The sequence below is a fragment of the Piliocolobus tephrosceles genome, chromosome 7, assembly GCF_002776525.5.
Source record: "Piliocolobus tephrosceles isolate RC106 chromosome 7, ASM277652v3, whole genome shotgun sequence".
Classification (NCBI taxonomy): Eukaryota; Metazoa; Chordata; class Mammalia; order Primates; family Cercopithecidae; genus Piliocolobus; species Piliocolobus tephrosceles.
The window spans coordinates 74,052,212-74,078,520 of record NC_045440.1 but is presented as its reverse complement, the minus strand read 5'-3'; the positions used below and the strand labels follow the sequence as shown (position 1 = coordinate 74,078,520).

Below are 26,309 nucleotides of genomic sequence, written 5' to 3'. Positions count from 1 at the left end.
GAGCTGCTATTCACTCTGTACTTGAATGAGCTTTCCCAGGCGAAGGCGGGTGGCCCGCGCAGAGTGCTGCTGAGACGGGTTTGGTGCACTTCGAGTACTCTTGGTCTCAAGGCTTTAGAGTGAAAATACCCGCTTGCTAATGTGTCCCCAGGCGTTAGAAGTACAGTTTAGAGCCAGGAAATGTGGCCTCCCCGGCCGGGCTCCTGGCTACGCCCTGGCACCCCACCCCAACCGCCCCCCCGCCAACCAGCACCTGCTTTTCCGCTCCCGCGCCCCGTAGGTCCCAGTGCGGGAGCTGGGGTGCGGGATGGCAGCTGGGAGTGGGTGGCGCCGGGACCGTCGATTGCGGGCGCGTCCCGGGAACTGCAGCGCCCTCCCCACCTGGGCAGGGGCAGCCCCGCCACCCGCCTGGGCCTCGACGGGCTCATCGCCAGGGCTGGGGAGGGGCGGCGCGGAGGGCGGGGGCCGGGAGCGGGGCAGGGCCCGGCTGTGCCTCGCCGGCCGTTCGGGCAACTCCCGGGCCGCGGCCAGCGGAGGAGCAGAGCGCTTGCCCCGGGGGTCTGTCGCGTCGCAGGCGCCGCCGGAACCCTGGCCATGAGGACCCTGTGGATGGCGCTGTGCGCGTTGGCGCGGCTGTGGCCCGGGGCCCAGGCCGGCTGCGCCGAGGCCGGGCGCTGCTGTCCCGGCCGGGACCCCGCCTGCTTCGCCCGCGGCTGGAGGCTGGACAGGGTCTACGGGACGTGTTTCTGCGACCAAGCCTGTCGCCTCACCGGGGACTGCTGCTTCGACTACGACAGGGCGTGCCCAGGTGGGTGGCCAGGCCGAGGGTGGGGCGCCGGTCGTTCGCCTGCAACCAGCGGGCACAGGGCAGGCCCTGTGCCAAGGACCTCAGCCCCTGAGCCAGGTGTCCTCCAGCCCCTTCCCTCCTGGCGTGCCAGCCCCTCTGTCCCCCCCATCCCCAGCACTGCCATCCAGGTACGCCCGGCTCCATTCATCCTAGAGTCTCCCAGTCCCCTCCTAGACAGCGAAGTGTCGTCCTTCCCACAACCCTCAGACAGAGCAGAGCCTGGATGGAAGGGATGGATCCCGCTGTTCTCCTGGAGGGGAGCCGGGTGACGAAATCTCCGACTCAGGAACTCCATTTGGATAGGGCCACCTCTGGCCGGCAGAGATGGCACTGACAGATAACCGGCATGCCCCGGGCCAGGCTCCACCACCTTCATTCTGTTAACCTCGGGGATCTTTGGGGCTGGTGAGGGGTGATGAGGGCAGGATTGTGTAATCTTCCCACTTTGTGCCAAGGGCGTGCTCTGGGAAGGTATTGATACTTTCTTCTGAAGAGCAAGGTCTTAAAAAACTGAAGGTGTCCTTGTCTCTGGACCCCAAAATGTAGCACTGGCTCTTTTTCCTAGGAGGTGTACAGTATGTTCTTGGAATTCAATTTTCTCTGTACAGCATGACAAGGATTGTATCTCGAGGTCCCTATTATGTTGTAATCTTGCTGGTTTTCCTTTAGGGTCAGTCTTTTTCAACTTTAGATTTCCCACAGTATCTCACAGTTCCTTGTCCCTGTAAGGGCTCAATAAAAACCGGTTTAATTGAATTAAAAGATAAAGGAACAAATGATGAGTACAGCCCTGAGGAACAAGGTGTACCTGAGAGAAGCCAGCCATGGAAGTGGAGTCGCCCTGCTCCTGTTAATCACATCATCCCCAAAGCCACACAGATGTTAGGGTTCAAGCTGAAGGATCCCGGCGTGTGGGATCCTCAGCATTTTCTGGGGCTATGCCATTCCCTGGGCAACCAGATACCCAGTGGCGGGGGGCACCCCTCCTGCCTCTGCGCTGTTTGAAGAGGGCTTCAGCCCGCCGCCAGGCCCGATGCTGAAAGAACACACTTGAAAGCATTAAGATTTTTTGACCCTGGTTGAAAGCTAATGATTTACCTGTGAATATTGATATTCTTTTTGATAAAGCTTTTTGATAAGCTTCTTTCCCTTTCTGGCTGCAAGGCCAGAGTATTTTACTACTAAAGTAAGATGGAAGAGTCAGCTATTTAGGAAATGCAGCGCCCTTAAGCCAGGTGTCTCCAGCCCCTCCTCACAGCATCCTAAACTGTGGGCCTCATTTCCCTGTATAACTCAAGCAAAGCCTCTCTCTCATGAGGGGCTTGCCTATGTTTTAAACGTAATTATGGAATTCCTGTGGCCCAGTTAGTGTCCCCTGATCTGTGGTAAGCACAGGGATAGAGAAGTGATGAAGATGCAGTCTCTGCTCTCTAGGACTTTCTACTCTAGCCAGGAAACCTGTGCAAACCCCTGTTAGACACACTTAGCACTGAAATAGGTGATCCAGGAGCTGACCTGGAAGGGAACACTTAAAAGACCTAAGGAATTCAAGGAAGACTCCCATGAGGAAGTAATGGGTGAGCCTGGACCTGGAGAATGAGGAAGAGGCCGAGGCAGGCTGTAGGAGGGAAGCCCAATGTCACAGTCCAGCAGTTACTGCGGACATCACCTGCTTGTGCCAGGCCCTGTGCTAGGTCTTGAGGCCAAAATGGTCAACAGGACAGATGCTGGAGGCAGCCAGATCTGGAGAGATGCAGGCACATAAGAGGGATGAGGAGAGACAAGGCGAATGTCTCGAGAACTTGCTTTCTAGTGAGACCTAACAGTGCTCCCAGGAATTTCAAAACCCTCAGTCTTTATTTGGTCAAAAAAAAAATTGCTTATTTTCCGTCTAGGCGGTAGAATAGTGTGACAAAGAGCTTATGGTTTTGGAGTGGGGATTTAGTGGCTAAGTATAGAAGCGGTGAGACGGCCTGCTGTCTTTTGAAGCTCTCAGAAATCACTGTAAGTGTGCGCCCCGGAGAAGAGCTGTGAGTTGGGAAAAAGGAGATGGTGTCAGATTGAATTTTAAAAGGAGCATATTCTGAAGCCCTCAATACCCCGTGGCAGAGTCAATAGAGGACCTTGCAGGCGTAGAAGGAAGCAGGTGTGGGACTGAAAAGCTCTGTGTTGAGAAATTCTCTGTGTCTGAAGTTTCTTGCAAAGGGAGGAGGAAAATAAAGACAGTTGGAAGGTGGCCACTTGGTGGGACTGAGTCTGCCCCTTCAAGGGTGAGAGCAGAGGGCCAGGAGCCGAGAGGCCCGGCCTGCTTAGCCCTGGACCCACGCCACAACCATGTGGACCGTGGCTCCTGGCCTCCTGGACCCAGAGCTGATCTGGCAGCCGGAAGCTGGTTTGGGGCAACTCCTGGAACGCAGCCTTCCCTCTGACGGAGTCTAAGTCTCAAATATTTGTTTTTTATTTGTTATTTTTTTTTTAATCCCAGAAGTAACCTGAATGCCTCAATTTTGCCTCTAAAGTCAGAATCCTGGGTTCAGCCTTTCCCCTGGTGCCGTTTGGCTTTGTGACTTTGGAAAAGTCACCCTCATGGGGCCTAAAGCACCTCATTAAAGGGGAATGATACTGCCAGGCAGCAGTGACTCATGCCTATAATCCCAGCAGAGTGGGAGGCCAAGGCAGATGGATTGTCTGAGCTCAGGAGTTTGAGACCAGCCTGGCCAACATGGCGAAACCCTCTTTCTTCTAAAAAGATAAAAATTAGCTGGGTGTGGTAGTGCACCTGTAGTCTGAACTACCCAGAAGGCTGAGGTGGGAGGATCACCTGAGCCCAGGTGGTAGAGACTGCAGTGAGTTGCGATCACACCACTGCACTCTATCCTGGGCCACAGAGTAAAACTCTGTCTCAAAAAAAAGTGAGGGCAGGAGAGATGAAACCACTGTGTGGGACTGTGGAGTTGACAGAAGGAGGCTACACTGCACCTGGCTTGTGGTAGACATTTAGGTAGCAAATGTACTGTCGGTTGGCTCTTAGCACTAGTGGACAGCGGAGAATATTTTATTTGATTAAATATTTCATCATAATTTTCTGACAACATATTGCTATAATTTGTATTCATTAATATTAAATCATAAATACATTATATTCAACTCACACCATGTGCCAGATACTTAATACTTTGTCTCATTTAATCCTCCCAACAATTTTTTTTTTTTTTTGAGAAGGAGTCTTATTTACTCTATCACCCAGCCTGGAGTACAGTGGCGTGATCTTGGCTCATTGTAACCCCCGCCTTCCAGGTTCAAGTGATTCTCTTGCCTCAGCTTCCTGAGTAGCTGGGATTACAGGCACCCGCCACCATGCCCGGCTACTTTTTTTTGTAATTTTACTGGAAACAAGGTTTCACCATGTTGGCCAGGCTGGTTTCAATCTCCTAACCTCAAGTGATCCACCTGCCTTGGCCTCCCAAAGTGCTGGGATTACAGGTGTGAGCTACCACGCCCAGCCATCCCAACAATTCTTAAGAACGGCAGGTCAGGTCCACAAACCCATATGACAATCCCAATCTAAAAAGTGCTAACATTTTAAAGCTTTTTCATAACTCATTTGGTGGCAAAAATCTCACCTGACTTGCACTGATAGAAGGATATTGATAATCGTTGTTTATATTTTGCCTCAAAAATATTAATATATTTTTCAAGGAACTGCTGCAGACCCTGCTAAGGAAAGGGGGACACTCCAAATAAGGTACGTAGACTGTATTCCCTTTCTAAGATCCGGGAAGTCCTGAGTTCTGAGACTCAACTGCCTCAAGCATTTGGGAAAAGAACCTGGTGACCTATACTAGCATTTTTATAGACAGAACAGTGAAGGCTTTCCAAGGGTTTCCATTACTCAAGTTAACACCAATGAGCAGAGCTGAGATCTGTAGTGCCTGATTTCAGACTGCCAATTGCCACATATATTTATGCCAATTTATGGCTATTATTTATTCCTAGATAAATCAGGTTTCAGCATCTCAGAACCCTCAGTTACTCTATGCCCATAGAACCCTTCTGCCTCTTAGAATCTCTTCTCTCTCTCTCTTTTTTTCTTTTTGAGACGGGATCTGATTCTGTCACCTAGGCTGGAGTGCAGTGGCGTGATCTCAGCTCATTGCAACCTCCACACCTCTGCTTCATAGGCTCAAGTCCATCTTCCCACCTCAGCTCCCTGAGTAGCTGGGACTACAGACATGTGTGCTGCCAAGCCTGGCTATTTTTTGTGGAGATGAAGTTTCACCATGTTGCCCAAGCTGGTCTCCAATTCCTAGGCTCAAGCAATCTGCCAGCCTTGGCCTCCCAATATGCTGGGATTACAGGTGTGAGCCATGGCGCCTGGCCCTCTTTTCCTGCTTACCCATTATATTACCCATTGTTGCTACCTAAAGCCTTTTTTGACTGATATTACGTTCAACGTGAATGGAAAATGTAACTGAGTCAGTGTAACTACGCATGCTTTTCTTCTATTCCTTCTGATTTTTTCTTCTTGATAAATGCATTATTATTATTGTTATTATTATGTGGCTAAGAGATGAAATACTGGCATTTCTTTTTCTAAGTAAAAAGACTTTCTTTCTCATATAAAAACTAAAATGTTATTGAATCTATACAATTACTAAACTGTCAAAGACATCTGTTCAGGAATGATCTCAGGAAATCTCATTACGACAATGGCATGAGTTTCAACACCAAGGGAGCATCACGGCTCCCTTCCCACCTCCACTAAAAAAGGGATGGAAAATTCTCCACTGGCTGCACCTTACCAGGGATGGAGAAAAGTAGAGTAGGGGAACAGATCCTGCCCTGGAATAACTTCTTGGAAGATTTGCTAATGAGGTGGATAACACCCCCAAATCTCTAATTCTCCAACTGGGTTCCTAGGGCTTGCATTTTCTAAGATCATAGAACAGTAGTTGCATTAGATCATTGATTGGCAGCTTAAGGAGAGGGTAATAATTAACCCAAGTGAAGCAGGACAAACATTGAATAGCCTATATGGGTTGGTGTCTTCTCCTAGATTTATGGAGAGTCTAGGAAACAAACTAGCCAAAGTCTGATGACATCATATCTGGAGGGAAAGAGGCACCATGCTTGAAAATATAGGCTCCAAACTCACCCAAAGGAAAGATGCCAGAGTCTACGATGATTTAGAGAGTTGAGGCTTTATAGGAGCCAGAACAGTCTGAGAGACGTCACCTTTGGCTTTAAAGAAAAAAAATGAGCGGGGCCTGCCTGGAGCCAGTATTCAAATGGACTTGACTTAGAATTTGGCTGCAGCCCTGGGTGAGCAGTGAAGGAGGGTCAAGTTGTTAACACTTAACATTTACTCCATACCAGGCACTCTCCCAAGCACTTCACAGTTATTAACTTACTTGATCCCACAACCTGCTGAAGTTATTCCTCGTTTTGGTCTCATTTTACATACAAGGTAAACAAGGCACGGACAGATTCGGTAACTTGTCCGAAGTCACAGCGCTAATAAGTGGTGTAGTGAGATTTGAAGCCAGGTCCTCTGGATCCAGAGCCCACATGTCAAAACATGATGTTTTTCTGCCTCAGAGAAATGAGGTCTTACGAGAAGCAGTGTGCTTTGCGGGGTAGGCCCCACATAAACACCAGCAGAGTGAGCAAGCCTTCTCCCTCCATCTACTCGGGGCCCCTCGAGGGCAGAGTGCGTCTTGCTTGTCTTCATAAACCCCAATGGCTATCATGATGCCACTTCATAATGTTTGTCAAAAGAATGTGAGCAGTTGTCCCACCCATCCCCACCAGGGGATATTGTCCATGGCTTCAGATGACACTGCCAGGGTGTTGCCACATTTCCTTTATAAAAGATTTTCCTTCCTTTGTATATATTTTGTATATATATTTTGTTGCAGAAAATTTGGAAAATACAGAAAAGCACAAAACAAGAAAACAACTCACCTGGAAACCTGTTACCTAGAAAAAAAAAAGTACTATTTTCTTTTTAATTCATATCTTTTTTCCCCTGGGTTACATAGTGTATAAAATTCTATTTATCAAATGACGCAGCCCATATCATCTTGCTAGTACTTCAGGAACTAGTACAGTAAATGTCTCAAAAGAAGAAGAAGAAAAAAAAAAAACACCCTTTGGGGGCCAAATAGCATGGCTTCGGCAAGAGGAGAAAAAAAGTCTTGATCATTTTTTTGAGCTTTCTGATGGAGTAATAGGCACTTGGGGAATGCAGTCTCATTTGGCTTTCAGAGAAGCTTTGACAAGGTTCTACAGGAAGAGGAATACACATGGAGAAAGAGAAAGGAAGATGATGGCCAGGCACGATGGCTCATGCCTGTAATCCCAGCACTTTGGGAGGCCGAGGTGGGCGGCTCACCTCAAGTCAGGAGTTCGAGACCAGCCTGGCCAACATGGCAAAACCCCGTCTCTACTAAAAATACAAAAAATTAGCCAAGCGTGGAGGTGCGCTCCTATAATCCCAACTACTCGGGAGGCTGAAGCATGAAAATCGCTTGAACTCAGGAGGCTGAGGTTGCAGTGAGTTGAAATCGCGCCACTGCACTCTAGCCTGAGTGACAGTGCAAGAGTCTATCTCCACAAAAAAAAAGAGAAAGAAAGAAAAGGGAGATGACATATATTTAAATTTTTGTCACTATGAGCATGTGTGGGTGTTGGGGGATAATAGGGCCGGTTTTTTTTCTTCCACAGAATGTGAAGGAACAATAGCTATGCATAAACGCGTACTGCTGTGAGTATGGTGTAAGAACATTTCCTTAGGAATGATTAGGACTATTTGAACTTCACAATGTGAGGGAGAAAGCACTTGTTTGTGGGTGGTCTTAAACTTTTAGATGGCAAAGAGCCAATAGGCAGGGCTAGATTACAAAGGAGAGTGCTTGAGTCTCTGTGATTAACCAAGGAGACACCGTTACACGAAAACAAGAACAATGCCTCACATCAAAGAAGAAATAGTCCAAACTCTCTTTATAAAATGAATGGCTCTGGCTCTCGGCTCATTTTGTTGCTCTCTGTGTGCATGTATTTGGCATTGCCTAGAAAAGCATTTGAAAAAATATATGTATTTTTAAATGACCCTTTGGTACCTAAAGGCTGAGAATAGGGTGTCTTGCTCTGGCTGGCACAACTTCCTGAGCTGTGAACAGACCTAGAGAAAGTGCAGTGGTAACTCCGAGATGAGAAGTGCCTAGAAAGATGGGTCCAAAAGCGGAAGACACGACCTTGAAGAGTCTGGCTGGGAGGAAAGGAGACCTCCCCAAACCATGAGTGGCACAGACCACATCAGACCATGAGTGGTACAGAAAAAGTAAGCATGGATTATTACTTTTTTTTTTTTTAACATATTCTGAAATTCTTGAGTGAGGGAAATTTGGATCAGATGAAAGGAAATGCCATGTTATGGCACAGATAATAAAAGTAAAGAAGCTTGTTACTTTCAAAATGTGGTCCTGGCAGGAGATATACATAGATCAGAATGGATCTAAAGGACTCGCAGCTGCCAGGAGAAGCTTGGACCTACCTGATCTTTAGGCACAGAAAACAGTGTCCCTTCCAATGGACACCCTTGGGGCCACTGCTGCCAGGAGAGCCCAAACTCTAGGCCAGACTAGGAATTCCCATGGGTTTGGCTGTGGGGGCTTCTGATTTGTTTGTGTCCTTCCACCCTACTTCCTTCCTTTGCTGGAGCCTCCATCAGTGCTTTGGTTTCTAACAAATGATATGAACGGATCAGAGTCTGTTTCAATGTAGAACATTATCTATGGAGGAGGGGAAACATGCCCAATGCCATTTCATTAATTCATTCATTCATTCATTCATTCATTCATTCATTCATTCATTCGTTCAATGAATGTGATTAAGCACCTACCATGTGCCAAGCGCCAGGAATGAAATAAAAAACTATCATGATCCTCAGGGGCATCAACAATAAACACAACAAATGAATATGTGATTATGAATTATGGCAATGCTACAAGGCAAGGAACACCAAGCTCTGAGAGGAAATAAGTGTGTGTGTGTGCGTGTGTGTCTGTGTTGTGGGGCGGGGCAAAGAGCAGAAAAAGCTGGCCAGGAAAAGACTCCCTAAGGCCGGGCGCCGTGGCTCAAGCCTGTAATCCCAGCACTTTGGGAGGCCGAGACGGGCGGATCACGAGGTCAGGAGATCGAGACCATCCTGGCTAACACGGCCAAACCCCGTCTCAACAAAAAAATAAAAAAAAAAAAAAAAAAAAAAAAAAACTAGCTGGGCGAGGTCGTGGGCGCCTGTAGTCCCAGCTACTCCGGAGGCTGAGGCAGGAGAATGGCGTGAACCTGGGAGGCGGAGCTTGCAGTGAGCTGAGATCCGGCCACTGCACTCCAGCCTGCCTGACAGAGCAAGACTCCGTCTCAAAAAAAAAAAAAAAAAAGGACTCCCTGAAGAGGAAATAGTTAGTCTGGGAATTAAAGGGTGAGTGGGATCCAGCTATGCCCAGTGTGGGGAGAATATTCCCAGCAGAGTAAAAATGTGTACAAGGGTCCCAGGGTGGGAAAGAGCTTGGTGTGTTCAAGGGGTAAAGAGACCCATGTGGCTGAACTTGGAGCAGAGATGGGCGGTGAAGTGCAGGTGGAAGTGGAAGGTCAGGCAGAGGCCAGGTTACGAAGGAATGGAAGCTTGTAGGTCACAGCAGGGAGTTCGGATGTCAGATGAAATCCAAATGAAATGAGGGAGTTTAAGTCATTTATTCTTTTTTTTTTTTTTTTTTTTTGAGACGGAGTCTTGCTCTGTCGCCCAGGCGGGAGTGCAGTGGCCGGATCTCAGCTCACTGCAAGCTCCGCCTCCCAGGTTTACGCCATTCTCCTGCCTCAGCCTCCAGAGTAGCTGGGACTACAGGCGCCCGCCACCTCGCCTGGCTAGTTTTTTGTATTTTTTAGTAGAGACGGGGTTTCACCATGTTAGCCAAGATGGTCTCGATCTTCTGACCTCGTGATCCGCCCGTCTCGGCCTCCCAAAGTGCTGGGATTACAGGCTTGAGCCACCGCGCCCGGCCAAGTCATTTATTCTTTTAAAAAATTAGTGATCCATCTTTTAAAGTAATTGTACTTGGACGTGACTGGCTATCTCCATTAGGACTGTGAAAATGTGCTGCTCTTGTGTGTGATTCGTTACTGAGATATATCACTTGTTCTCCTTTGGCTGTGGTAGGAATCTCTGATAACTGGAAAGGTCTTGAGAAAGGGGGACCAGTTGGTAAATGGGCAAGGACTTGATAATACCTTGCACTCTGAATCTACATCCATTATCTCACTCTCCAATGAGCTGAGAGCCAGAGGTGCCTGCCAGGCCTTCAGCAGAGCTTTTAGGTGTCTATTTTCTGTCTGTGCTCTCTTCTGTCTGCTTCTCTGACTCTGTTCTCCACTCCTGTATGGTGCTTGAGATCACCTCACAAATAAATTGCTTGCATTTAAATCCACGTCCCACAGGCTACTTCTGGGGAGACCCAACCCGAATATTAACTTGAGTCTAAACAAAGAAGAAAAGAGCAAGCTTACCGAGCTTCTTGGCACCCATTAAATCTAGGCTTTCTTCTCCTAAAAGGGGTGGGTGATGTCATCAAATCCTAACTCTGAAGCCACTGAGAAGCTATGACAAACTTGGAGTCAAAGGCCACCATGCCGCTCCTAGGTGCCACAGTCTATCAGCTCCATTAACAGCTGGTGAAACTCAAGTGAAGATTGAGGAGGTCAGATTGTAAAAAGAATATTTTGATATGCTGTGAATAGATGTGAATTAGATAAGCTAGTGGGAAAGGGGACACGAATACTATTGGAATCGTCCAGAAGGAAATCTGTGTCAGGCAGCTGTAATAAATGACTTGTAATAAATCTGTCAGAAGTTTCTGTACTTCCCCTAACCTCCATGACCAAAGATCTCTTGTGATCTATAATGGCTTGCAATCCAAATAATCAAAAATTCACAAGCTAACCAAGAATAGAATCTTTGGGGCAGTATAGGAATAAATACTTCTTAATTTATTTCATCTTCTGACACAAAGTATTTTGTGAAACACCTTTTTATTCCTGTAATTCTGAGTGAGTGTTTTTTATTTTGTCTCATAATGAAGCTATTGAGATGTCATTGTTCTGGACCCTACAACTTTCTGATTCTCTTTGTGGAGCTTTTAAAATCATGGATTGGAAAAACAGGATATAGCGTTTTGCTAAGGACAAACTGTAACCAACAGGAACAACTTGATGCAGTGATTGATTCTGTAATTTTGAGGACTTCAACTGTGAGACCAAACCAAATGCAAGAAACAAATACTAGACAAGAGACACATATGATGATGGAATCCTGGGAGGCTAAGTTCAGTCAGAAAACCCTCCCCAGTGTCATCTTTTACCATAAGAACTGAGTCTAACTCAAGGCCATATTACTAAGTTCTGAGTTAATGCTATGGCAAAATTGTATTTTATAATGATATCCAAATGTTAATCTTTGAAACAAGTGCATTCTTTTGTATGCCTTATTAAGTATTGTTCAAGTTAACACATCACAGCAAGGACTAGCTAGACTCAAGGCTGAAGGTGGAAGAAAAGAGGTATTGAAATAATGAAGGATAGAAGGAATCCTTCTCAATCAGCTCGCAGCCTAGGGGATCTCTTTAAATGCCTTTTGCTTCGATGGGCCAATGAAATTATGAAATCATGAAAATAAAAAGGGAAGGGCTAACAAGAGCCAACAAAAGCAGGAAGTGACCTGTTAGTGGTTTTCTGAAAGATGTAGGTATGCATGGCGGATATTGGGAATGAACTCTAACGTGGCTCATTCTGGCTTCTTTAGGTAGTCGACATGTGATACCTATAGGTATTTAGTTGATGAATGAAAGCATGTTTTAAACTAGTTTGGAAATTTTAAAAATACTGACACGTTTGTGTTGCTTGGGACCCTTTTTATGTCAGGGGTAGCTATGTGCTGCCAAATCACATGTCCTCCGAAAACCATAAATGCAGAAGTTCAAATCAAGCTTTCAAAGAAGTCAGAGTGCTAATTCTTGTGGGAAACACTATGAATTGGAAAGTATGAGGATGATAGGAAAGTGGATCACACTTCAAGGGAAAAAAAGGTTTGGCATCTAGGTCATGGGCACGTCTTCTCTCTTCTGGTTCTTTCCTTTTCTTATATTTAATTTTAAATCCTGAAATAATTCAATTTAAAAGCTGATTACAGTCTGAGACACATTAGAACTTTGAATGAGAAAGTTAAATGTGACGCCATATTGATTTTATGGTCATGGTGAGGAAATTGCATTTTTAAGTTACATCTTATAGATTTGGTAAGTGGACTTCAGAATCAAGGAAGAAGAATGGCTTTAGTTGTCCATCAGAGGAATTCTAATACATATTGCTGGACTCCAGGGAGCAGCCCAGTGCACGGCTGGCTGCTGAGAAACCAGCTGAGCCCCATGCCGACCAAATTGTGTGGAAAAGCGTAGACCAACAGCACAAAGACTCCAGGGCTAGATTCTTGGCCTGACTCTGCCTCTTCATGCGTGACCGTGAATACTCTTTACCTCTCTGGGCCCTGGTGGCTCATCTCTAAACTCCAACCCTCATAGTTTACAAGTCTACAAGCCATGGAGAAAGAAAATAGAGTAAACAGGAGAAACTTAAAGTATAGGGGTCCCTATGCATGGCCCTAATCCCTGTTTCTTATGAAGACACATTTGCTGAGAAGAACTGACCTGAGTAGGTGATGGGATTGTTGGTGGGTGAAGTACATTTTCTTTTTTATACCTTTTTTTTTGGTTTGCTGTCTATGATGAGAATGTCTTGTTATAATAAAAATGTTATGGGCAGGGGCAAATAAAGTTAATGTCAAGGAAAAGCAAAAGCAAATATCCGATCTCGGCCCAGGGAGTATGAGAAATTCCCCTGAAAGCATCCGTCTCTTCTGCTTGGGTGTGTTTCCCTGGGTCAGACCTACATTTAGGATCCCGGGGTATCCAGCTGCTTCTAAGGGCTACCAGGTTATCAATTCACCATCAGGGTGGGCAGGTGGAGTCAGTGTCAACTGGGACCTGCTGAGGCTTTGTGTGCACCTCCTGATACAGGGCCTGGGGCCAGGCGAAGTTTACATGGGGCTAAACTCAGCTGTTTGTGTTGGCGGAACAGCCTGACAATCTGGCGAGATTTACTCAGGTGAGCGTCCTTTTGTGCTGTTTTTCAGCTCGCCCATGCTTCGTGGGGGAATGGAGCCCCTGGAGTGGTTGCGCAGACCAGTGCAAGCCTACAACCCGTGTGCGGAGGCGCTCTGTGCAGCAGGAGCCTCAGAACGGCGGGGCGCCCTGCCCACCCCTGGAAGAGAGAGCCGGCTGCCTGGAGTACTCCACCCCGCAGGGCCAGAACTGCGGGCACTCCTATGGTACTGATGTTTTCATGGTTGCTGCCTTTGTTATCTGTGATGACTTTTTGACCACTTCATCCCATCAAAGGCCATATGCTGTGCCAGGGAAAGTTCCATCCACCACAGGGAGTGGGATGGGCCAGGCTGCCCAAAGTTGATAGGAAGCTCAGGAAATGCTTAATAAAGGAATTATGGCCAGCTGTGCAAACGCCTGCCTTTCTCTCACTTCCCTTCGTGTGTTTTATAATCCGATGGCCCATTCTCATTGTGCATGGACTCAGTAATGAAATAAACCGCATGCTTGTGGTTTTGAGTGAACTCAATCAAGCTAGTCATGAAGGACTTTAGATAGGAAGATGACATTTCACACAGCATCGTAAGTGTCCAGGAAGGATAACGTTATTTCACCTTCTACTGCAATTCCTGTTTGATTATGCACACTCACACATGTGGGAAAATCGCGGAAAAATCACAGAATTCTAAACAATCATAAAATGATTGTTTTATTATTATTATTATTATTATTTATTATTACTATTTTTGAGATGGAATCTCGCTCTGTCACCCGGGCTGGAGGGTAGTAGCATGATCTTGACTCACTGCAACTTCTGCCTCCCGGGTTAACGCCATTCTTCTCCCTCAGCCTCCCAAGTAGCTGGGACTACAGGCGCCCACCACCACGTCCAGCTAATTTTTTGTATTTTTTAGTAGAGACAGGGTTTTACCGTATTAGCTAGGATGGTCTCGATCGTCTGACCTCGTGATCCACCCGCCTCAGCCTCCCAAAGTGCTGGGATTACAGGCATGAGCCACTGCGCCTGGCCTTTTATTATTATTTTTAAATGATTCCTTTTACCTGCCTCTCCTCTCAAGACTGGGTTGGGGCTAAAGTAATTTGAAAAGATCACTCTGGTTTTGGAGTGGCCAATGGAGGGGCCAGGAGTCGGCTCATTAATGAGCCGGAGACCATACAAGGCTCACAGAGAAATAAATGAAAAAGTGAATGTGTTGATCTGCATTGAATCCAATAGGGCAAACACTAACTTCTCAGGATAGCAAAAACCATATGTTTCTCATAGGAACGTGGAAATTTCATGTCAACACAATCCTTGTAAAGCCATTTTGTTCCTTCTTTTTTTCCACTACGAATATTTATTGAGAGTCTACTTGATGCCAGGTGCTGGGCTGGGCGCTGGGGTCACGATGGTGAGAGAAGTTGATGTGGAGCCTGCTGTCAGGTAGATCATAGCCTAGTGAGAGGGGTGCAGTCATCAGATAATCCAGGGAGTTAATGGATTTACAGCTGCAGTAATTGGTGCAACTTGTAGAAAACAAGTGAGAGGTGCAAGGAGCTCTCAGCAGGTGTAATCAGGTGATTCCCCTTGGTCTTGAGGGAAAAGGAGGAGGAGGGGCTTCCCTGGAGATGGGGCTGAGGTATGTAGACTGCCCAGGCAGGCAGACTAGTGCGGTTAAACCTGATGGCCAGGTGTAGAGGGTTTGAGGGATCTGGAAGCTGATCAAGGGAAAAGCTGTATCCACGAGAGGCAGTAGCACAGCAAGCTTTACTGGGCAGTGCTTGGACAGGACTGCATGAGAGGGGCGGCCCTCACAGCATGAGACTTTTCAGAGGCTTATGGTGGGCTGGGGAGAAGGGCACAGCAACTCCTGGGGGAGAGGGAGACTGGAAAGGGGCCTTAAATGTCAAGGTAAGGTCATCCAGCAGCACAGTGGAGAGTCTGTGGGTCAGTGACCTCAGAAGGGCAGCAGCATCTTGGGGTCTGATAACACAAGGCCTATCAGTGGCCAACAGATACTGGGTATAGTTTCACAGGTGTACAGGCAGGCAGGCCTAAGTGGCTAAAAATCTGCCTATTTGGCTATTTAAAAACAGTTGCATGTGTAAAAAATTTGAATTTTGTGCCAGCATGTTTGTGAGCTAAAGGGTCTTAGCCTAGGGTCAGGAATAAGCATCTTTGGCTCTTTTATGTAACATGGGGGAGTGCAAGGCCCACATGCGATTGGCAAAGGAAGGTTGGCGTGTGGGGCACACAGAGAACACCGTATTTGGGATTCTGGGCTTTATCTTAAGAGCCATTGGGGTGTTCTTTGCAGGGGAGAAGATCATTCTGGTAGTGGAGTGGCAAGTGGAGGGGCCAGAGTGTTGTCCCCCATTGACGCGGAGGTCATATTAAGGTTACAGGGAGGTCACTGAGCGCTTCAGACGTGGTTGCTCACAGACATACGCCCAGTCGCTTCCAGAGACACTACACAAACGGCTCGGGGAGGAAGACGCTGTAGGACATTATGGATGTTTTTGGTGGTTCTTAAAAGCCAGCGCCAACTTATCAGGAAAAGCAGCCCACCTACTCCCGTGCCGCGCCTGACTGCTAGAGGGTTCCTTCAGCACATCAGGCTCTTCGATGGGACACCAGGCTGTCGCGCTCCCCTTCCCAGCCCTGGGTCTCTACCCAGGACAATGCAGGAAGTTGTTAGCAACTATGTCTTAGCATATCTGTACTGAACAGCCTCCTTCCCTACGATCATAAAATAAAAGATGTCAGCTTGGGAAGAGAGGAGAAATCTCTACTTGAGGTAGGGCGGCTGGCATTTGCAGTCCTGACTTTGGTCCCCAGCATTCTTTTCCTGTTGGAGATGTCTTGGCGATGATTACTCCTGTCACAAGCTAGTTGGGGAAGACAGGACCCCTCCAACAACCCTGTCTGGTGATTCCTAACAGGTCGTCCTGGACAAGCAGCATCAGGATCTGCTTCCTCAGCCCCACCCACCCAGACCCATGAGATCATAATCCCTGCATGTGGGCCCAGCACTCTGCATTCTAGCAAGGCTTCCGGGGCTTCGGATGCTCACTGGAGTTTGAGAGCCACTGCTATAGCCCAAGCGTGACAGACACCCCCCTGTCATAGCTGGGTCACCTAAGTAGCACTTTCCTGAAGGCAGAAGTTCCCAAAGCGTATCCTCTTTTATTAGAATAGTTATGCAAGGCCGGGCGTGGTGGCTCAAGCCTATAATCCCAGCACTTTGGGAGGCCGAGACGGGCGGATCACGAGGTCAGGAGATTGAGACCATCCTGGCTAACATGGTGAAACCCCGTCTCTAATAAAAAATACAAAAAAAACTAGCCGGGCGAGGTGGCAGGCACCTGTAGTCCCAGCTACTCTGGAGGCTGAGGCAGGAGAATGGGGTAAACCCGGGAGGCGGAGCTTGCAGTGAGCTGAGATCCGGCCACTGCCCCCAGCCTGGGCGACACAGCGAGACTGCGTCTCAAAAAAAAAAAAAAAAAAAGTTGTGCAAGAAAAGGGATTAGTAGGACAATATGGGGTAAATCAGACAGTTTTCTCTACCAAAGAACTTTTCAGAGCCTTTATTATGTGGATCTGCATTTTCATTCTATAAGAGAGAGAGAGAGAGGATTTGCAGTATTTTCCCACTTAATTTGATTATATGACCTCCTTTTCTATGGAGCATCCCACTAAAATCGTTCATGTGCTGTGGAATGCTCTTTGGAAAATGGTGGTTTACGAGAGGAAAACAAGAGGGACATGAGAGGCAATCATGTGAACATCCAATTTGGTGGATTCTCCATGGGCCCCAGGCCCTGTTTCACTCCAGGCACTATGCATTCACTTATGTGTTTCACTAACTTAACACTCACTGAGCACCTCCTATGTGTGCCAGTACTGTGCTAGGTTTTAGAGATCCAAACTTGATTAACAAGCATATCACCGCTAAATAGAACTCAACGGTGGTGAGCTCTGGGATAGAAGGAAACACAGGTTGGCATGGGAGCATGGAGAAGCAGCCCACACTCAACCTGGAGGCTTTCATCCTGCTGCATGGTCACCTGTGTCCCTGTTACTTCCTCCCACCCCACCGGACTTCCTGTTCACAGATCAGGCACCTTTGTGGTGCGACACATGAATCCCTCATGTTTGCATAGCAGAGAGATCGTACAGACATCATTGGTTCGGCCTTCGTAGCAACCCCGTGAAGGAGTGTATTTATTTTCTATGGCTGCTGCTACAAATTACCCCAAATTTAGTGGCTTAAAACAACACAGATTAGGCGGGGTGTAGTGGCTCATGCCTGTAATCCCAGCACTGTGGGAGGCCAAGGCAAAGGTATCACCTGAGGTCAGGAGTTCGAGACCAGCCTGACCAACATGGTGAAATCCCCGTCTCTACTAAAAATAAAAAATTGGCAGGGTGTGGTGGCATATGCCTGTAATCTCAGCTACTTGGGAGGCTGAGGCAGGAGAATTGCTTGAACCCGGGAGGCGGAGGTTGCAGTGAGCCAAGATTCAGCCATTTCACTCCAGCCTGGGCAACAAGAGTGAAACTCTGTATCAAAAAAACAAAACAGATTTATTATCTTACGTTTCTGAAGATCAGAGTCTGACATGGGTTTCTTCGGGCAAAAATGAAGGTGTCAGCCGGGCTACAGGCCTTTCTGGAGGCTCTAGGGGAGTCTCCTCTTCCTTGCTTTTTCCACCTTCCAGAGGCTGCCCTCATCCTTTCCTCACTGCCACCGCCCTCTATCCTCATAGCCAGCAACAGTGCATTTCTCTGTCCCTTTCTTCTGTTGCCACATCTTTTTTTTCTTTTTCTTCTTTTCATATAAGATGGAGTCTTGCCCTGTCGCCCAGGCTGGAGTGCAGTGGTGCAATCATGGCTCACTGCAACCTCTGCCTCCCAGGTTCAAGCGATTCACCAGCCACAGCCTCCCAAGTAGCTGGGATTACAGGCGCGTGCCAACACACCCGGCTAATTTTTGTATTTTTAGTACAAATGGGGTTTCGCCATGCTGGCCAGGTTCTGACCAACTCTTTCTAAGGCTCCTGTGATTACATTGGGTCCACCTGGAAAACCCAGGCTATGCTTCCTATTTTAAGGTCAGCTGAGCAGCAACCTTAATTCCACCTGTAACCTTAATTCCTTGTTCCCATGTAATATAACATATTCACAGGTTCTGGGGATCAGGACACGGACATCCTTAGGGGTCACAGTTCTGCCTCCACAGAGAGGTAGGACAGAGTCATTATCCTTGGTTTACACCTGAGGATATTGGAGTTCCGAGAGGTGACAGCACGTGTGAAGGATTACTGGAACTTAAACCTGGATCTCCTGGCTCTAAATCCTGTGGGATTTTCCCACCTCAATGTGTTTTGCTATTAACTGTCATCATTACAGCTAAAATTGTAATTACAGATTCTTGTAACTAAGTAGAAATATAAAGGCCCGTGAAGCCAGTGAAGGAAACATGATCCCCGAAGCTCTCTTATTAATGATCAAGTAGCTGTTTCTGTTTTCCTGTTTCATTTAATGCATACCATGATTATATTTTTATCATAAAAACAAATTTAAAAAGCCACATTACTGAATGTGTTGCACATCAACGACAATTGTTTATATATGTGTGTTTTCCTCCTAAAAGGAGACTAATGGTGCAATATGATAAACCATATGCCTCTAGGTAGATATTATTTGTCAGTTCTTCATTTTACTCTCTTCTGCACCATTATCTACAGACCAGTGATCCCAGGCCTGCTTTTGTGACACCCCATTGTGTCAGAGGGCGTTACGAAATTCTCAAAGCAAATTTAATTTACTTTCATGTTCAAAGTAAGTATATGCAATGCCCTGCTTTTAGAAGTGGAAGTTGTTGTAAAACCAAACAATGGTAGGCTGATAGAACGCCAGAAACATTGGCAAATCGCCTATGAACAAAGAATATATTGCACTTGAATACTGTTGCCAGGAAGGGAAACTTAGATTTATTGGGGGCCTTTGTCCCGGGGATGCTGGGTTACGTGCTTCCGCACGTTAGCAGAAGTGGGGCGGGAGGCAAAAACAATTTCTAAGTTATTTCATTACTTAAGTAATGCAAATTGAATCTGGGGGGTGTATTAAAAAGTGGTGCTAGTTCTGGGACCTCCAGGCAGTCTGGCTCATGTGGGGAGAGGGACCTTGGCAATAGAATGTGCCACCACCAAGCCCAAGGCCTGGGGGCAGGACATGGAGCAGAGCAGCCCTGGCTTGCTCTTAGAATGCACCCTAATCCCAAGAGCATGAAACCAAGCTTGATAGAAAGTCCTAAAAAACAGATGGGCCAAGCTTGGTGGCACATGCCTGTAATCCTAGCACTTTGCGAGGCCAAGGCAGAAGGATTGCTTGGGCCCCAGAAGACCAGCCTGGGCAACAGAGTGAGACCCTGTCTCTACCACAAACAGAAAATGGAAAACAAAAATGAAAACCCCCAAGTCCTCAGAAGATAGCTTCTGTGCTGGGTTCTTAGTCACGTACTATTTATCTTCCCTTCATTTAACCTCGGTGAGCCTCAGTTTTCTGATGAATGAAATTGGTATAACACCACTTTACAAAGTTTTGGTGAAGGTTAGTAACATATGATGTGAAATTACTTTGTAAATGAGAAGGCCATACACATACCAGGGGCCATGGTACCCAGGGGGTGATCCTGCGTCCACCGCGTGCCCTCCCTGGCTCCCCTACCTCATGGCCTGAGGGCACTCCAGATACAAGGGGCTAAAAGTTTCTCTTTTTCGTTCTTAAATCTGACTTCACATAGAACACAGTGATTAGTGACAGAAAGGGAAAATAAAGCTGAATTTAAATAATTCATGGGAAAGATGCTGCATACAGTACTGGAACTTTGTCATCTGTGTTATTATAGAGGCAGTGGAGTGCCGCCCTGAGGAGTTTGATTTCGGAGACATTGCCTGGCTGGGCTATATTTAGATATGAGCCTTAAACAGATTTCTTAACCTGTCTGTACCACAGTTTTCTCATCTGTGAAATGGGGAAATAATAGGATCTATCTCAAGAGGCTTGTGAGAATTAAATTAATACATGAAAAGCGAGTTAGAGTTGTTCCTGGAAACTCAGAAATGTGTAATTTTTAGCTTTTATTTTTGTTATTATAGAAATTTTTCCAAGAATTTTGTATCAGAAACTAGAGTCATATATTTATGTTTTCCTTCCACTTCATAACCTTTTTTTCTGAGCTATACATTAAGAACCTTGCCTTTGAACTTTTGTAATGATATATGCTGCACAAACTCGATTACATAAATATCTGAGCTAAAGAATCCCCCCAAAATTACAGGTGGACTTGTGTAATGCTGCATGGATTTAGCAGTAAATTTATTCTTCACTTAGTGAAGAAACACATACATGTGTCTGAAGAACAGCAATGAAAATATATGGGAGAACTAAAATCCTTTAGCTCTTTGTGTTTCTGATAATTAGGTCTGAGAGAAACAGAGAGGGATCCTGATATACGCGCACTCACTTGTTCTTTCTAATTCTGTCTGTAGATCTTAGAAATGCAAACGCTACGGTTGCATTTAGAAAACAAACATTTAGAAAACAAACATGTCAGTGCAGCAAAAAAAAGAGCTACACAGGAGCAAGTGGCTACCTGGTATTAGGCAGCTGCTCTTTTTTTTTTTTTTTTTTTTTTTTTAGACAGTCTCACTCTGTTGCCCAGGCTGCAGTGCAGTGGTGTGATCTTGGCTCACTGCAGTCCCCGCCTCCTGGGTTCAAGCGATTTTCCCAGCCTCCTGAACAGAAGGGTCTACGGCCGAATGCCACAACATTCGACTCATTTTTGTATAATTTTTAGTAGACTGGCTCAATTTGTATAATTTTTTAGTAGCGACTGGGTTTCACCATGTTGGCCAGACTGGTCTTGATCTCCTGGCCTCAAGTGATCTGCCTGCCTTGGCCTCCCAAAGTGCTGGGATTACAGGCATGAGCCACTGTGCCTGGCCTCTTGTCTTAAATTCCCTAGTAGTACAAAAATAACTCCTCATTAAGAAAAGCTCAAGAAGAGTTAAGGTTTGTCATCTTGGGATAGTAAAGAGACAGGTAAAATCAACATGTGGCTTGAAGCATCTGTTTTGCAACCAGTATCCTCATATTGTTGAACTCATGTTGATGATGACTTTGGCATTTCACAAGTTGGTATCAGCTTGTATCTACCCTTCCTGGAATTGCCCAGTTTCTGAAACAGAGGTAGGGAGGACTGTTGAGCCATCTTGGCTGCAAGGCTCAGTATAGGTACAGAAGACTACAGAGAAGTAGGGCCTGTGTGTCTTGGCTGCAAGCCCATGACCTCATTCATTCACTCACTGGTTCATTTATTCCTTGCACAAATATTTATCGAGTGTGTAAATGTGTGAAGCTATAGTGATGGACAAGGCAAAACTCTTCCTTCCTCAAGATGACACCAGAGTCAATCCAGGAGACTGGAACCTATAGGTGTTGTTATAGCAACAAATGCCTCCCTAGACTTAGTGATGAGATAGAGAGGAGACACACGAACACAATAGAATTAAAGTGAGCAGAGGCAGGAGGAAGGATTCTTTTTTTTTTTTTCTCTGACCCAGAGCATCAGAGTTAGGGTAGAGTTGTGGGGAGGAAGAGGGAAAAGAAGGGGACCACTGAAGACTTCCTTTCCCTGAGCTGGTGTGGGGACAACGCTGTGCAGGCTGGCACTGGGCAGCCACATTGGTACTATGTGGTGGGCAGAGCTTCCATGAACTTTTCCCACCATGGTTACCTGAGGCTTGGGGAAGACTCACCTTCTTTCCTCCTCTGCTTCTTCTGCCTTTTTTTTTTTTTTTTGAGAGGGAGTTTCACTCTTTTGCTCAGGCTGGAGTGCAGGAATGCAATCTCAGCTCACTGCAACCTCCGCCTCCTGGGTTCAAGTGATTCTCCTGCCTCAGCCTCCCGAGTAGCTGGGGTTACAGGCACTCACCACCACTCCCAACTAATTTTTTTATTTTTAGTAGAGACAGGGATTTGTCCTGTTGGCCAGGCTGATCTTGAACCCCTGACCTCAGGTGATCCACCCACCATGGCCTCCCACAGTGCTGGGATTACAGGCATGAACCAAGGCGCTGGTTGCTTTTTTCCTTTCTCATTTTTTTCTCCCTTTGGTTGTCTGTTTTCTCTCCTTCCATCCCCTTTTACTCTCTTTTGTCTTCTCTTTCTCATTTCTTCTTTCTTTGTTTCCTTTCTATTCTTTTATTATCTTCTTATTTTTCCCTTTCTTTCTTTCTCTTCCTTTCATTTTTAAAAACCCCCTCTTCTCTTCATAATCTCTATTATCTCACTTTTTCTCTTGTTCCCCTTCTCACCCCCATTTTCCTTTCCTTCTAGTTTTTCCTCCTGGCCCCTCTCCTTCCTCACACAGTTGTATTACTGCAGACAAATGTGCTTGTCAAAGGCCTGCAGGCCCCCTCCCTACCCATCTGTGTGCACACACATCTTTATCGAATTTGTAAGTTGGTCTCATTTCACACCTTCATGGTGTGCCGTAGCCCTGTGAGTTTAGGAATGGAGACCTTTAGACAGGTACAAAACCAAGATTGGGAAATGATGCTCTGAGTACTTTGGCTCCCTGAATTCAACAGAAATCTCCCTTTTCCAGTTCCTGCCTTTATAACTACCTCTGCATTCAACAAGGAGAGAACACGACAAGCTACGTCTCCACACTGGTCTACGCACACAGAGGATGCCGGGTAATTTCGTGTTTTTTTTTTTTTTAATCATGTTTTTCCAATTATATAGTCAAGTCAATGCAAGAGGGTCAACTTGGTTTATGTTTTCTTCTGCTACTTGCTCTTTGACTTTGGCTAAAATAATGGCCTCTTCATCAGGGTTGGGAAAATACTTGTCCCCTCCTGGTTTTTGTGGGGCTATAAAGAAGTATCTACCTCTCAGGTCCAATCTCCAACAAGAAACAAACTGTATACGAATGAGATTATTTTACGAGCTTATTTTATCAATCTACTAAGGATGCTTCTCTTGCAGTCTTTATGGGACCTTAGACTTCAGCACCACCTCTGTTTGGTGAATTTGAAAGTGACACACACTTCAAGTCAGAGGTTTCTTATGGAAACCTATTGGCACAGGCTGGAAGTCACCTTCATTCTCAACTGAAATCCATTCTTCTGCCCTCAGATAAGGAATACCAGACAGCTGCACGCTTAGGTCCCCACACTGCCCTCACTAGCATAAGACCTTGAACAACTTTTTCCACCTCAGTTTTTTCTTCCTAAAAAATGACTGTTAATAACCTACCACATGAGGTTGGTATGAGCATTTAATGAGAAAATAGCATTGAAGAGATGCCTGAGGCTGGGCCTGGTGGCTCATACCTGTAATCCCAGTGCTTTGGGAGGCTGGGGCAGGAGGATTGCTTGAGCCCAGGAGTTTGAGACCAGCCAGGGCAACATAGTGAAAACCGCATCTCTATGAAAAATAAATAATAAAAAAAGAGATGTCTGGGGTTAGCTATCTGAAATTGATTGAAGCCACATTGTAGGATTTCTTATCTCAATAACTAAAGATACTGTTACCTTTAGTTACTAATTAGCTGTACCTATCATTATTAAAGGTCTTTAAAGCAGATTCTCCAAACACTTCCCATTCAACCTATTGTAACTCATAAGTGTATGGGTAAGAAATTAGCCCATGGAACTGACAGTGCAACAAGTTTCTGCTACAATTCTCAGAGTTTTTACTATGTCTTGTTTCCCTGAAGAATTGGAAAACTGTTGAAGTACAGATTTCTAAAATATTCCACGTCTGGATGCTCCCCTGGGCATTCAGTGTCTAGTCACATATAATGTTAGAGATTTCCACAGCTCAGTTGAAGGTGACACTAACTTCTGTCAGAGAAGTGTGTCTCAGCCTCCCACTTCTGCTTTCACCTGTGATGTCCAATATAACTGTGATGATTGACTTCAAGTCAAAACTCATCATCATTACTCCAGACCATGCACGTGAGGTGGGTGGAGAGGGTGAGGAATATTCCGGGTACTTTCGTGGAGCAGAACAGCAGAGGTACTGGCCTAGGTGTTAAGGACTAGCCCTCCTGGGCTCACGTTTTAGGGTTCTCAGGCTCAAGCAAGTGCTTGTTCAATTTATAGAATTCCTTAAGATCAGCAAAATTATCAAGGGCTGGGTTTCTACAAAAACCTGGCCTTCTGTGCACAATTTAGTGATCTGATTAGACAGGGTACAGGATATCCAAACTTCTGCACATTTATGTTGCAGAAGTTTGCTCAGAGACTTCTGAGAGCAAGTGATGGACTGAGAGAGCTCAGTGATGGACTGAAAAAGGGCAGAAAGGTTCTTTGTGATTATCAGTAGTGTTTCACCGTGGTTCAGGGAATGAGAAACCTTAAAGGTGATTGACACGTAACTTGTGAAGATGCACTCACTACCTGCTCCAGTCGGCCAAATGCCCTCGGAGGTGACAGGCTTCCTAAGACTTTCTACAGTGTTAGGCCACCGCTCATTACAGCAAGTGTCATTGTTACTTCTTTTGCTGTAGATACTGTATGGAGTTTAAGACAGAGTCTTTGACTCCTCACTGTGCTCTGGAAAACCGGCCCTTGACTAGATGGATGCAGTATCTCCGAGAGGGATACACGGTGTGTGTGGATTGTCAGCCTCCAGCTATGAACTCTGTGAGCCTTCGTTGTTCCGGAGATGGCCTGGACTCTGATGGGTAAGGAGGGAAATTAACTGAAATACTTTTCTTGTCACTCATTCTGAGAAACCTGTCCTCTCCATGTCCGGACAGCTGACCAGTATGTAACATATCAAGGGATGACTGGGAAGTCAAAACAGTAGGTGAGGAGGACCATCTTTTTGGCACTGCTAGGGGCCAGGGCTCCAGTTCCCACTATGGAACTCACAGGCCCTATACACCAGCAATGAGTATGGATCCGTTTGGATATTGGGGGCTGGAAGTGGTGGCTCATGCCTGTAATCCCAGCACTTTGGGAGGCCGAGGCGGGTGGATTGCTTGAGCTCAGGAGTTGGGACCAGCCTGGGCAACATGGTAAAACCCCATGTCTACAAAAAATTAAAAATTAGCCCGGCATGGTGGCGCATGCCTGTAGTCTCAGCTACTGGGGAGGCTGAGCTGGGAGGGTCACATGAGCCCCGGGAAGCGGAGGTTGTGATGATCTGAGATCGCACCACTGCCCTCTGGCATGAGTGATAGAGCCAGAATCCGTCTCCAAAAAAAAAAAAAAAAAAAAAAAAAAGGATATTGGAGTTTAGATCACATTCCCAAATGATCACCAAAAACCTGATCACTCCAACTCCAAAGTGGTATTCTGAAGATCACTAGAATCAGAATCTCATGAGATGAAGATGTAAAATGTGCAGATTCCTGAACCTCATTTCCTACTAACTGAATCACTCTTTGGAGGTGGATTTTTTAATAATGTCTTAGGTCAGGATCCAGAAAATGTTTTCTGTAAAGGGGCAGAGAGTAGATATTTTTGGCTTTGTGTGGTCTCTGTGACAACTCCTCAACTCTGACTTTGTAGCAGGAAAACAGTCACAGACACTATGCGAACCTTGGATCTGTGCTAACAAAACTTTATTTATGGACCCTAAAATTTGAATTTCATATAATTTTCATGTGTCACAAAATATCATTATTGTTTTGATTTTAACACTTTAAAACATAAAACTTATTAACTCACAGTCCAGACACAAAGAAGGGGTAGTCTGGCTTTGGCCTCTACAGGGTCCTAGGGGACCCCTGCCCAGGTAATTCATACCTGCGGTGAAGTTTCAGAACTGTTGCTTGGTGGGGCTTCTTCATAAAACCCTGACTGAGACAGTGGTGGGGTCATTTCTGCAGTATAATAATCTTATATAAATCTGTAGGTTTCTCTGAAAGAATTGACTCCAAAAACGTTTTACCGTCATGCACCTGTATCCCAGTTCTGCACTTATTTAGTGTTTAAATTTGGTAACACTATTCAAAACTAAAAGAAGAGTCAACTTCGTGCTGGGCAACTATTGGGCAAAGACTAATTTAGGTCACACACAGATTATGGTTTTCAGTATGTCAGGTGAAACTGGTAGAAATACAGATTAAAATGTAAAATATGGGCCTTTCCAGTCAATTATTATTCCTGTAAAATGTTTTCATATTTAATAACTTGTATTTATGTTTATTAGTCACTAGAGC

General features: G+C 45.9%; 1 protein-coding gene across 1 annotated transcript in view; it reads left to right on the top strand.

Annotated features, from left to right (window-relative positions):
• The first annotated feature begins 279 nt into the window (after positions 1 to 279).
• Positions 280 to 26,309, top strand: part of SBSPON (somatomedin B and thrombospondin type 1 domain containing) — a 29,879-nt gene continuing 3,849 nt past the window's right edge. Inside the window, exons 1-4 of the mRNA XM_023184042.2 lie at positions 280 to 808; positions 13,089 to 13,283; positions 22,737 to 22,827; positions 24,648 to 24,824. Of these exons, the coding sequence (XP_023039810.1) occupies positions 595 to 808; positions 13,089 to 13,283; positions 22,737 to 22,827; positions 24,648 to 24,824 (677 nt within the window). The 5' untranslated portion in view covers positions 280 to 594. The remainder of the gene's footprint in view (positions 809 to 13,088; positions 13,284 to 22,736; positions 22,828 to 24,647; positions 24,825 to 26,309) is intronic.